This window comes from Cebidichthys violaceus, unplaced genomic scaffold, assembly GCF_023349555.1.
Source record: "Cebidichthys violaceus isolate CVI_PGR_0920_01 unplaced genomic scaffold, fCebVio1.0.p SCAF_6, whole genome shotgun sequence".
Taxonomy (NCBI): domain Eukaryota; kingdom Metazoa; phylum Chordata; class Actinopteri; order Perciformes; family Stichaeidae; genus Cebidichthys; species Cebidichthys violaceus.
Genome location: NW_027176816.1, coordinates 11,767,328 through 11,781,277, shown reverse-complemented (window position 1 = coordinate 11,781,277; position 13,950 = coordinate 11,767,328). Strand labels below are relative to the sequence as shown.

The window sequence follows — 13,950 nt, the reverse complement described above, 5'->3', positions numbered from 1 at the left end:
CCAAAGCCATAATAAAATATTATGATCTACAGTACTGTGTTGAATTGAAAGCAGTGCTTGAATCTAAAAGACTGCCACCGGGTATTTTCTCCATATGCGCTTATCCTGTTTACATTGACTTAAAGTGAATATCATCATTGATACAGAGATAGATATGCGCTTCAGAGGGACCCAAATATCCAAAGCCGGCTGCCAAACATTATTTAAACAAATTACATGTTCTTAAAAATGCAAGAGAGTGCAGTGTTCTTCTGAGCTAAAGTATGGCACATTTACAACCTAAATTGAGATGTTTGTCTTGTTTTGGAAAACGTGAGTCCAAGTGGGAGTAGGAAATACAACTGCAGGAGTACAAAAATAACAATGTTTTTGTCCTGATAACTGGAGACAACTGGCAAAAACATTATCCAGAATGGGAAGAAAACATGGCCACATACAATTCCAGTCAACAGTGTTCAGTTGGCGCCTATGAGTCTGCTACGAAACACGTGAGGAGATGGTATGCAATGGTTTGTCCAAAAAAAAAAAAAAAAAAACTAGGTAGAGCCAAGGGCCAGACATGGTTGGCTGCATGAAGAGTATCACTCTGAAACAACGTTTGGTTATAATACAGGGACACAAAGGGAGAAAAGTTTTGATGTTCATCAGAGTCAGAGCCCGACGCTCTACTGATACAATGAAGAAGAGACTTCACAATAATGATGAAGAAACTCAGAACCAGAATTGATTTTTAAGGACTTTTTTCGCATTATAGAAACACACCTTTCGGTACAAAGTCACCAAACCGGTTTTTACCAATTTATTATTCTCTAAACTCTACACTAGTGATCCCGGATAACCCTGTTATCTAGGCTGCCTGTCAGCGTTCACAAGTCGTGATCATCAACAAATCAACAGTGCAGTATTAAAAACGAGATTCAGCTGTATTTATGTAAACATTTTAAAAAGGAGATTTGTATTGTTTTACGGAGTGTAAATAAATTGGGGAAAAATGTATCGTGTGCAACTGTGTAGAATTGTCATTTTACACACCTATTGTACTTTATACTTGGACTGAATTATTCTCATTTTTTAACATCTTTCCATCATAGGCCGTTCGGGGGACTTATGCATTTCCATTGAAATGCTTTCCGACAGACCATGTCCTGATACAGACGGATTTGTTATTAGAGAATATGGTCACATAGCTTTGTTAAATTTTTGGCAAACAAATTCAGGCTAATGGGGGACGGACCATTTCAAATGTAATAGAGAGGGAAATGAAAGACTCACAGAAGATACCTATGCGATCTTGAGTCTTCTGGAAGTCACAAACACCATTTCCTGATGTCTGGAGTTTAGATTTTAATCAAATGTCTCACTCAACCACTGGCCAACTATGTGCATGAAAGCTTCTGGAGCACAGTTTGAGCTGACAGCTGGACCTGGGCTAAGCAGCTGTGGAAAACAGCTGCAGAAATGAGTCACTGGGGGTCGACACTCTTGGATTCAGATACATATTTAATTATGCTGGAAGAAATGGGAGGACACATTTAACACTCATATGTGGCTCATACTGTATGTAGCCAATGAACAGCCTTTCCTCCCCTCCACCCCCATTAAAAAAAAAAAAAAAGACTTGAAATAAGAGTCAGAAAAGTTTTTTATATCATTTGCAGAGAACGATTTTAACATTGATTGAAATTTGACAGCTGCTGTGATGATAAGACACCAAGAATATAAAAAAACTAACCTAAACCACATTCGCACAGCACGTAAATATTTTCTCCCTGAAATGTCACCTATACCCAAATAGTTAATTTTTAAAAGTTGACAACTATTAAAAACATAGTAAGACATGACAAACAATAGAAATGTACACTCAGACATTATTATTGTGTCTGTAAAATTACAACCACAATTTTGCAAATTCATACAACTCTGCTGAGGAAAAATCCCAAGAAATCATAGTCAGGCCTTATGATGTTGAAACAGACTAACATTTCTTGAAAGTGAAACTGAGAAGTGCAAAGCTGAACTTCGCCGCTATGCTTGGGTTTGAAAGTGGAGAAGTTTGCGGAGGAAGTTAAAGGAACCAGGCATTTGCTTGTAGAGCCCTTTTGCAGAGTTCTGGGAGACTTCATGGTTAACCTGGACAGAAGCACAATCAATAACAATCAGGTAATTAAAAAGCTTGAAATGGAGACGGGGATTCAACAGAGCCCCAGCTAATTCTGCTGGTATAATAAGAGAAACTCACCATCATCAACATTGTGACCAAGTCATCGGTAGCAGCGTTTTCCTCAAGGATACCGTCTAGTGTCTCCACGTACCACGAGCCGGACTGGGTGTCTCTCCAAGAAACATAACCTGCGTTTGTCACATGAGGCATTAGGAACGCATGCATGGCAAGTCAAGTCTATCTGTGACTGTGAACGCATGATTGCAACACACACACTGAGACGCAAACACACCTGGAAAAGTAGAGTAGGACACCAGAATGTCGCTCGGGGTCGGCAGCGTGGCTCTGGCGTCCAGTTCGTCGGACGTGCTCAGAGAGTCGCTGCTGGATGACATCGGGATGGCGTCCGTCTGATCGTCTGCTCCACCGATGGACGGTTCAACCTCATCAGGGGACACCTCGAATCCTGTGTCTCGTTCACCTCAAGCACAAAAGCAAATGTATCCCTATGAGACTGCTGAAATTTATGGATTATGGATGCTACTTTGAGTTATTCAACAGTAAGTACAATGTTAGATACCTCCTCCGCAGGCCTGGATGAAGAAAAGTTTAGGTTTGCCCTGTAATGACGGACAATGCTGGCCATTGAGGTAGTTTGTGATGAGCTGGACTGGGACATGCTGTCCGTCCACGCCATACACGGCGCCAGGGAAGCGGTTGTGACTCACCTACAGACATAAATATGAGCATACATTACAAGTCATCTGGATCTGAACCTGAGCAGGTCGGAGAAGTGATGAATACATGACGTGGCTTACCTCAGTCCCATGGGACAGCATGATAACCACACAGCAGTCGTATTGTGAATGGTCTTTCTTAGATAAAGCTGACAGTACATGTTTGATTTGCTGAAATGCAGAGAAAACTGTTAGTTTTACAACTGTGACCTCTAACTTTGTGGTTTCAAACAGGGGAAGCAGAAGAAATCACTCTTACTCTTTGTTTCAGGTTGGTCTTAACTTCCACAATAAAGTTGAGGGCCTTGAATCTTGTCTCCAGCTTGTCACAGTCTATGTTGGACCCTTTGCGATTGCTCAGCTCGCTCTCGGGTTCAAACTCTACGTTGTTTATTATGAGGCAATGTCCACAAGGACTGGCATCCATTTTATAGCTCTGACACACACATAAGGGGGGGAAAAAGGAAGCGGGGAAAGAGGCATGATGTAAATATATATTCTGAGATTTAGCAAAGATGGCTTCTACAACAACTTTTGTCTTTCTGTTGGTTTGAACAGTGCACGATAAATAAATGGTACTTACCTGAATACTATCCCGTCGAATTCTGCCTGGTGGCCTTGTTCTTATGTACTCCCTTTCAGGGGCTGTGACATGAGCATCACAATGTGTTAAGCATCAAAGAAAACGTACCAGACTCTTACCAGCATGTTAATTAATCACAAAGCTTACATGGACTGGGAGTAGGACTGGGTCTCTGTGTTGGATAGACGGGGACAACGTCTTTTCTCTGCTGATCAACATCAGTAGGAAGGGCTATAAAAGAAACAAAGAGCACATTATGAGCCAAGCGTTAATATTACAAAATCAGAGAGTTACAAATCAATGTGATCACGTGCCCACAGAGACTATTTTTAAAAGACAGTTATGACATGAATACTCCTTAAATACACCACAGTATCCCCACACACTTACAAAGTGGGAGAGGCCGGACAAGAGGGAGGTCAACCTGATTAGGAGTCGCAGGCTGCAGCTGAACTGCTGGAGCCCCACACTGAAGAAGCTCTGCCAAACTGTGCTGGCCTGTCTGCTCGAGGCACACCAGAAATAACGGAAAGGCCCGACTCCCACGGGTCTCCAAGTCCTGCACTAGCTTTCTGGCCTGGTCCCGTCTGGTCCCAGCGCTCTGACAAGAGACGGCAAGAGGTGTGATTTTGATTTGATATTGTATTAGGATCTCTTGAAGCCCAACTGGGAACAATAGATACAAATAAACAGAAACAAACACTTAAATCCCACAAAAAGCCTCTTACATTGTACAGCACACAAAATAATATAATAAATAAAAAAAAAACAGAGTACAACATCCTAGTGGTGTCAGGTAGTGTATTTCACATTTAACAAGGTACCAGCATCACATTAAATGCAACGTGCACATAGAATTGAGCTGAATCTTGATGCTCTGGTCTACACAGCTGGCTCACCTTTATCTCATCGATCATGTCTTGGGTAAAAACTCCTTTTTCAAGGAGGCCATCATAGAGGTTTGATGGGTGCACGTCTCTCACGAGATTGGTCCTGTTGCGCTGAAGAATCTTCTTGTGGACTTCCTCCATTCCCAATTCAATAATAACGAGCTCAGTGAGGGAAACAGACGAGTAACGTGATCATAAGAGTTGTAACTACAGAGAGTCGCTATCCTAAAACGCTCCCACTCATTTGCGAAACGGAAATGAAACCGTGTTCATGTACAAACATGATACGCTTCTTTCTCATGTATCGTATTTGTGCTCGGTTGCATGAGCCATTTCCTTGTTTACATCAGCGTCGTCTGTGATTGGTCCACTGAGAGAGCACAGAGGGGAAAAAAACAGAATGCGTTTGATTTAATTTACCGCGCGGCGCTGCTACACAGCCAGCGTACCGCAGTACATGTAGACTAAACACCGCCGCACGCCGAGCAATAAACCAAACACATGCACACGAAGCATATGAAGCCACTAAATACTCAATCTCCCAAAATGAATGTCGACACTGGGCGCCTCCCCCTCTTCTCCTGCTCCGCAGCAGCAGGTTGTGAGCTCGCGCTGGAGAGCTGTGTGATGCTGCTGAACACACCCTGAGCATGTCGCTGTCTTTAGCATCAGTGTGAACCAACAAGCTGGAGAACATGAACACCTTCAGATATGAGGCGTAGTACCGGTGGACTGCATCTGCTTGAGGTGAATGTAGAGCTGTGTTGGGATTGTTAGGCTCCACAGCAACGTAACTAAGGTTAACCACAATGAAAATTAAAAAAAAGAAGCTGTGCGAACGTTTCCACCCGCGAGGATAATTAATGCAGCCCAGTGACATGTCAGCAGGATTATGATCACGTAATGTCTGTTGCTGTCTTACTTAGCCGACATATACTACCTAGCTTCTGTAGTTAGCATGCTATAATGTCATTTCTATTTAGCCACCCCGGTTATCTTCATCATTTGTTATCATTGACGTTACTAACGTCAGTTTGGAGGAAAGGCTGTGTTAGATTTGCATGTCAGCTAAATTAAATAAAAGATTTAAAGGTCTGATTGTCCTCAGAATGAATCCACTTCAACGTGATGGCGATATTTCTCGTGATTAAAAGGTTTCTGTGATGGCAGCGTCAAAGATGTCTGTGCCACTGGCTGTAGTGGTGGTCCTCTCAGTGCTGCTCACAGGAGCGACCCATGCCGGGCCGGAGATGGACCCGTACAAAATCTTGGGAGTAACCAGGACCGCCAGCCAGGCTGAGATCAAGAAGGTCTATAAGCGTCTTGCAAAAGAATGGTAAACATGTCCACGTGACACCGACCTGTTTTTAGGAATCTCATTAAAATCTTAACTAATAAGCATCTTCTTCTCAAGGCATCCGGACAAAAACAAAAACCCAGGTGCTGAGGACATGTTCATCAAGATTACCAAATCTTATGAGGTTAGTCATTTTTTCCCCCCAATGCAATTCATCAATATATTGTATGAGAGAAAGATGTCTGCCATTCGGATATCCATTCTATCCCAAATCTAGATCCTGTCCAGTGAAGACAAACGGGCCAATTATGACCGTTACGGGCAGACTGATGACACCCAGCCATACGGAGGTGCTCGCTACGCCCATCGCCATGACAGCTTCTACTTCGACGAGTCCTTCTACAACTTTCCCTTCAACAGCAAGAACCAGAGGGACTTTGCAGACAACAAGTACACGCTGCACTTTAACCAGTACGTGAACGACGTGGTGCTCGACAGCTACAAGAGACCGTACCTGATAAAGATCACCTCCGACTGGTGCTTCAGCTGCATCCACATTGAACCTGTGTGGAAAGAGGTGGTGCAGGAGATGGAGACTCTAGGTTTGAAGTTAACCAATAAATTATCCAGAATTATACAGCAGCCCCCATCATCTATGAAATTGTGTGGATGTTTGTGGATGTCTCGTCTTTGCAGGTGTCGGGATCGGCGTGGTGGATGTTGGCTATGAGAGACGGTTAGCCAATCACCTCGGGGCTCATCGCACGCCATCAATACTTGGAGTCATAAATGGCAAAGTGACGTTTTTCCATTACGCTGTAGCAAAGGAACACCTGAGGCAGTTTGTGGAAGACCTTCTTCCTCAGAGACTTGTGGAATGGGTACGTGTCTTGTGATGAACATTGTGGATGCAGCACATTACAGGGATGTTGACTAAAATACTTGATTTATATGTAAAGTGTAGGTGAACAATATTGTAATGGCTATACAATATACACAATTCAAAAACACTAAGCATTTTCTATACTTCAGGTCACCGACAAGAATGACCTGCAGTTCCTGAGCAGCTGGCATGAGCTTAACAAGCCACACGTGCTTCTGTTCGACCAAGTGCCTGTGGTTCCTCTGCTCTACAAAGTAGGCTCTTGCCTTGCAGTTTCTATGTGAAATGTACCTCAGGTTCCACTGACAGTCTTTATATAACTAACACAAACATGCCAATCATTTATCTCTGCATCTCCATAGCTGACAGCTTTTGCTTACAAGGACTACTTGCAGTTTGGCTATGTGGACCAGGGCCTTTCAGAGACGGCTAATCTGCAGAAACAGTTCAATATCAACACTTACGCTCCGACCATGTTGGTCTTCAAAGAGAACATCGACAAGCCCGCTGACATTATTCAGGTAAGTCACAGCAGCAGTGAGCTATTATTCTCTATATACACTGATCTACGCGCAGTTGTGTTCACTGAAATGTTGCCTCACTCCTTTTAAAAAAAAAAAAAAAAAGTGATTACGTTTGTTATCTGCAGGCTAAAGGAATGAAAAAGCAAATCATCGATGAGTTCATGTCAAACAACAGATTCCTCCTCGTGCCACGGCTGGTCAATCAGAAGCTCTTTGATGAGCTCTGTCCCGTCAAACAGTTCCACAGACGCAGAAAGTAAGAGAACCAAACACCTACTTCATTTCTTTGTTGTAGAAGTAATTTAAAAGATATGTAGTATGCATTTGCCAAGTCACTGTTTCGTCTTTCGTCCCCCTCAGATACTGCGTCCTGCTGATCACAGGTGACGAAGAGACCTTTTCTTTTGGGAACCACGCGTTTCTCTCATTTGCCTCTACCAATACCAAGGATGTTGTGAGATTTGCTTATGTGTACCAACGGCTACAGCAACCTCTTTGTGACATCTTCATGCAGAACAAGGACAGTGCAGAGTCATCGGCACAGGTACCCTCACACATGTCCAACACTACAGCCGCAAGTTCCACTTGAGTCGTTACTTGTTACTTCCCTTCTATACACATTAAATAATCCACTTTTATGTTATTTTCTAAATAAGTCTTTGGACTAAGATTTCCATTTTTCGGCGAATGGATGGCAAGCTTTTCTGTTCTGGAAACTGCTCAGAAACCCTCTTATTGTCAACATACCTCGGGAAGCCACACATCCTTTGAATGCCCTCAGTCTCTTGTTTGTGGTTGTAAAGTGTCCTGATGCTGCGACTATTCTAGAGGTTACAACATGTTATTGTATTAAGTGAGTTAACCTTTTAAAAACGAGACCTATTTTCAGGCCTCAGCTCGAAAAAAGATAAGAAATACCTAATTGAGTGTATAATTAAGTTCCAAAAAGTGGTCTCACTGTGTGAAATGGCTACTTTGGGGACTAACGTCATCACAAATTAATACAATTGAGCTCATTGTAACCACAACAGTTTCAGCTTTCTGGTTATACCCTAAAAATGTACGAAAATCCAAGAAAATAACATTTATACTTCATGCAAAAAACAACAACTGCTTGGTTTTTGCCCTAAACTGCATGGGTATCCTCAGAACTCATCTTCATTCAGATATCCTGAGGTGAGAGGTCAAGGGAACCCTTTGAAAATGGCCATACCAGTGTTATTCCCCCTTCCCATAATTTTTGCTCTAGCTTTTAAACGTTGCCTGCTACAGCCTCTTAAAGACAGTGATGTCAGCCGGGATCGCCGGCTACCACGCAGGTCTTAAAATAGCTCATGCCCCCCATAAAAAGTTTATCAGTCAAGATTCATATTAACGAACCAAAGTGCTTTTTTTTTTTTTTAAATCAGGTGGTGATCCTGGAGAGGCGTAATGCTGCAGGGAAGGCCTTGTTCAAGCCAGTGACGGCCTGGAACGGCAGCGAGGAGGACAAGCAGCGTCTTCTGGAGGAGCTGGAGCGACTGCAGAAGGACCCGTCCATCCTCGTCCACGATGCCATGCTGCCCGAGCTCAACAACGAGTTTGCCTCAGTATGTTCTCTTTGTGCTCATCTGTGTTAAACGTCAACCACCAGTTCCGGTACTTAATGTAATAATCTCACTCAATAGATGTTTGTGATCCGATGGATCTATGCATCGTACGATTACCTCTCTGAAGTCATTGATGATATTCTGCACAACAACTGGTAGGCAGAAATTTAATTTTAGATTAATTTGAGCCATTCCACGTGTGTGTGTGTGTGTATATATATATATATATATATATATATATATATATATATATATATATATATATATATATATATATATATATATATATATATATACGTATATATATATATATACGTATATATATATATATATATACGTATATATATATATATATACGTATATATATATATATATACGTATATATATATATATACGTATATATATATATATATATATATGTATATATGTATATATGTATATATATATATATATATATATATATATATATATATATATATACGTATATATACGTATATATATACGTATATATACACGTATATATATATATATATATATATATATATATATATATATATATACGTATATATATATGTATATATATACGTATATATATATATATATATATATATATATATATATATACACGTATATATACACGTGTATATATATACGTATATATATATATATATGTGTGTGTGTGTAATGATTTGACCGTTAAAGATTGTGTGTCTAGTTGCACTAAGTCGTGTGTGATGATTTGCAGGCGTGAGATGATGCCTCTTCTGTCCCTCATCTTCTCTGCCTTGTTCATCTTGTTTGGAACTGTGGTCATCCAGGCCTTCAGGTTGGTTGCTTTGCCCATTCATCTAAACCACTAAAAACTTTAACTATAGAAACTTTCGCCTCTCCTGGGATTAGTGCGAGACAAATAAAGGAAGCTAAAGACAAGCCAGAGAAAACAAAGTAACAATACACTCATTTTTTACTCTTCTACGCCTGCGCATCCCTCTTTTTGTTGTGTGTTTTCAGTGACTCAAGTGAAGATAAGCAGACTAAACCAAAGGCAAAAGATGGAACAAAAGCAGAAAATGGGTCGCCAGGGACTGGTAGTGCTTCAAGGCAAGAATACAAGTATAATTTCCATATATATTTATGCTTTATCGAGTGCAGGATGTATCATCATGTTTTCAAGCTTTTTGTCTTTTTGCCATTGATTACAGTCGGCCTCCCAAAAAGAATTTTGTAGAGGTGACGGAGCTGACGGATATCACTTACATAAGCAACCTGGTGAAGCTGAGGCCGGGACACATGAACATAGTGCTGGTGATCACCGACGCCTCCAAGAACATCCTCCTCAGCAAGTTTGCCAAAGAGGTCTACTCCTTCACAGGGTAAGCTAAACATCAAATAAAGTCCATTGCATTTCGTTTTTAAAACATTTAAACAGTCCTGCTTATTGATGCGTCATCACATTCATTCTTTCTCCCAGGAGCCCGACACTGCATTTCTCCTTTCTGAATATTGACAAACATGGCGAGTGGATGAACACACTGCTGGAATACGCCCAGGACGCCATGCAGATCGACGAGGACGACGGGGGAAACCACAAGATGGACTACACCGGCTACGTCCTGGCACTCAACGGCCACAAAAAGTACCTTTGTCTGTTTAAGCCCGTCTACACTGGGGAGGACCCCGACAGCAAGTCATCTGAGGACGAAGGGGCCGGTTCGGGGGGGAGGTCCAGGTCCAGCTCCCGTGACGACCACCCGCCGCGCAGATCCAAGCGATCCCGCAGCTTATCCACTCTGCAGATCCACCACAAGCTGGATCGCCTGGGGCTGTGGATGGAGAGGCTCATGGAAGGCACTTTGCATCGCTACTACATCCCCACATGGCCAGGACTGGACAAAATCACCCCCAGTAAATAGATGGAGGCGAGTCCCGCCCAAGTTAGGCTGGAGCTGCCTTTTTTTTTTTTTTTGCACTTGAGAAATTTAATAGTTACAGATGTCTCTAAAGTTGGGACAATATTACAGATTAGTGCAACTACTGTGGGACAGGTCCTTTAGCCAACCCCTCTTACACTCATCGCATGCTATTTTCAACTGTTGGTAGTCATACTATATTCAGGCAAATGCTGCTGCTGCAGCCTTGTGAACAGAAAACTAAATCACTGTGGCCACCTGAACTCTCCTGCCTTCATGACCATCAGTCATAATCACACAGGCTAAAGGAGGCGGGATAATACCTTTGTCTTCATGTATGAATACTGTGAATAGAGATGCATGTTTCTAACACCAAATGTCTCCCCTTGTCACGCATCTCAGCCCAATTTATTTTCAGCTACAGATGATGCCGACGTGCTTGTGCATTACGGCGCGCTCATTGCTGCAATGACGAAGCCTCGGCCTATTTAACAGCCTCAGTTAGCCAGTAGCTTTGTGTAGCAAACATTACGATCAGGCTGTGCAGTTCATTTTCTGAATGTTTTCATTCAATTCAATTAGTTAAGTCAAACTTAGCTCGCTTGGGTTATCAACTCCTTTTAGCAACACAAAGTGTAAAAATGTCATTCATATACTTTTGTTGGTACAATGTGATGTAAATATTGTACATAATCACACCATCTATAGGACCTGTATTTTAAAGAGTATGCAACTTAAAATATAAGGTGACTGTTTTACATGGATTTATTAAAATGCTGTAGTTTGTTAAAGTCTTAATGTTTTCATTAAGACTTTCTTTAAGTAGTAAGTGTAAAAAAAAAAAAAAAGATGTCTGTTACGTCAGATGTGTCAGTTGGTCTTCAGTGGCACATTTATCCTCTTGTTGGTTGTAATAAAATGCTTTATGTTTGTTAATTATGTCTGCAGAATTGGCCTTTTTTAACCAGCTGATGGCATTTGACCAAAAATAACATGTGCAAAGTACTAACAATGTTCATATCACAGCAGCGCTGCATAATCTCGGTTCCCTAAATCAACAAAAAATATTACAAATTATTATTATTATAGCAAAGCAGAAAAAAATTGTATATTTCTAAATTGTAATGTAACCATCTGTGTATCAGACATTTTGCACAAGTGTTTTTTTATATTAACGATGACTCTATTGAACTGTCTCCGTAAGACATGCCAGTGTGGCACTTTACCCAACGCCTCAAAGCGCAATCTTCTGTTATTAAGAATAAAAGAATACTGTTCGCACCAAAAGTGAATAGCAGCCACATCACAAGTATTCTGAGACAAAAATAGTTACAGATAAGGGGAGGAGCTAAGGAAGTTCCGATAATTGTACTCTGAGGTGTTGGTGTTGGGTTAAGTTTCTTATGTGTGTGAAGTGTGTGTCTCACAATGGAACGTCAGCAGCACAGATGTGAACCAGTGGTTTATCTAATCCTCTAAGTACAGTTTCCGATGCAGATCCATAAACGACACTCCCATAATCTAACCTTGGATCTAATTTGAGCTTCATAACATATTTCAAGCATACAATACCCGCTCCCCTGTCCAACCCTACAAGGCGTTTCTTACACTTATGCACAATAATTTTAATGTGTTCTCTTTATGACGAGCTGGAGTCAAAATATACTTCTAAAATCTGTCTATAAATCACTTTCATACCATTTCTAATGACTGTTTTCCTCTAATTCTCAATCTTGATTTAATCCCTCTTACAATTTTATAACTAAAAGACCCAAATTTCTCCCTCTTTTCCACGAAGCCCTATCATTTGCAAATAACATTTTATACATTTTTAATAATGTCATTTATCATAATTAAGACTAGTAGGACTTAGCACACTCCCCTGAAATTTCAGATCCTACTGTTACCTGGATAGTTCTCTTATTCAAAAAGCCCATTGCCCAATTAAAACTTGTCCTCCAATTCCCATTTAATGTAACTTAATCTTTTCCTTACATAGCATGTTGTGCACCTTTTCTACATCCACTGCAGCTACAGTTTCTTTACTACCTTTCCTCACTTCATCCTCTGCACAAGACACTGGATCCAAAGCACTCCTTCCTTTCCTATATCCACCTTGACTCCCTAGACACAGTAGATTCCGTCCCTTATTAGCCTATAACTGCCAAATCAGACAGCTTGAAAGCGCTATTAGGTCAAATGACTCAGTATGTCTATGAGGATGTAACTATGTGCGGATGAAATCTGTTCTAAAGGAAGGAACCAGATGGATTTTAAGAAAACTTCTAGTGTGAAATATCCCCGACAGGCTGCACTGAATCTGGGGTGACTAAGTGGAGAGCAGGGCCGCCTTTCAATCAGAGGGTTGGCGGTTCGATCCCTGGCTCCTGCTCTACTAGTCTCGTGTCAATGTGTCCTTGAGCAAGACACTTAACCCCAGAATGTCTCCCGTAACTGTGTCTACGGTGTAGATAGATACTGAATTGTAAATAAAAGCGGATGTGGATAAAAGCGTCTGATAAATGACCGTAATGTAATGTAATGTAATCTACAAACTACAATGCAAGGTAAGAAAAAACTGAAATAGGATGTTATTGCATTTTAGTGGAATCTGCTAGTTTGTGTTGATTTAATTATGTTATATATTATTATCTACTTTGCATCACTTTGAATAACTTGTGTCGTCATTACTTTGCGTGTTCATTAATAGTTTTTTATTGGAGTATTAATGTGAACGTGTTTTATTATGTTTTTATCTTCTATAATGCCATACAGTAATTCCGCCACAAGAGGGCACCGCACCACCAGAAATATGTTTGGTCTTTTCAAGCTGTTGACCTCCCCCTTTGTTTGTGTTTACTCAGTCATTGTCTGGGTCAAGTCCTCATTTACAGCTACGAACACTGCTATTAAAGATGCTCCATGACGGTTGATTACGCAAATTAAGGTTTAAAAACTCATCTCATCTTCAACCGCTTATCCGGGATCGGCTCCAGCAGGGGACCCCAAACTTCCCTTTCCCGAGCCACATCAGCCAGCTCTGACTGGGGGATCCCGAGGCGCTCCCAGGCCAGTTTGGAGATATAGTCCCTCCACCTGGTCCTGGGCCTCCCTCGGGGTCTCCTCCCAGCTGGTCGTGCCTGGAACACCTCCCTAGGGAGGCGCCCAGGTGGCATCCTTACCCGGCCAATCTCACGTTCCATTGTTCCCTCACTCGCGAACAAGACCCCGAGGTACTTGAACTTCTTCACTTGGGGTAAGGACTCATTCCCTACCTGGAGTGGGCAATCCACCGGTTTCCTGCTGAGAACTGTGGCATCAGATTTAGAGGTGCTGATCCTCATCCCAACCGCTTCACACTCGGCTGCGAACCGAT

The 13,950-nt window shown here is 41.5% G+C and overlaps 2 protein-coding genes across 3 annotated transcripts; one reads left to right on the top strand and one right to left on the bottom strand.

Annotated features, from left to right (window-relative positions):
* Positions 1-1,482: 1,482 nt before the first annotated feature.
* casp9 (caspase 9, apoptosis-related cysteine peptidase) lies at positions 1,483-4,696 on the bottom strand. The gene is made up of 10 exons (XM_068732919.1): positions 4,381-4,696; positions 3,872-4,082; positions 3,629-3,712; positions 3,482-3,543; positions 3,158-3,334; positions 2,980-3,069; positions 2,742-2,889; positions 2,454-2,642; positions 2,240-2,349; positions 1,483-2,130 (listed from the first exon to the last, which is right to left on the bottom strand). The coding sequence occupies exons 1-10, from the start codon at positions 4,510-4,512 to the stop codon at positions 2,026-2,028; spliced, it is 1,308 nt and encodes a 435-aa protein (XP_068589020.1). The 5' UTR covers positions 4,513-4,696; the 3' UTR covers positions 1,483-2,025.
* Positions 4,697-4,931: 235 nt separating this feature from the next.
* On the top strand, positions 4,932-11,622 carry dnajc16 (DnaJ (Hsp40) homolog, subfamily C, member 16). 2 transcript variants are annotated; one of them, XM_068733607.1, is made up of 15 exons: positions 4,932-5,118; positions 5,542-5,707; positions 5,786-5,852; positions 5,946-6,270; positions 6,365-6,549; positions 6,701-6,805; positions 6,914-7,072; positions 7,201-7,331; positions 7,436-7,619; positions 8,485-8,664; positions 8,743-8,819; positions 9,410-9,490; positions 9,676-9,765; positions 9,867-10,037; positions 10,136-11,622. In XM_068733607.1, the coding sequence occupies exons 2-15, from the start codon at positions 5,550-5,552 to the stop codon at positions 10,575-10,577; spliced, it is 2,355 nt and encodes a 784-aa protein (XP_068589708.1). In that variant the 5' UTR covers positions 4,932-5,118; positions 5,542-5,549; the 3' UTR covers positions 10,578-11,622. The 2 variants fall into 2 exon arrangements, with proteins under 2 accessions (XP_068589708.1, XP_068589707.1); XM_068733606.1 differs by having other exon boundaries at positions 5,526-5,707.
* The last annotated feature ends 2,328 nt before the right edge of the window (positions 11,623-13,950 follow it).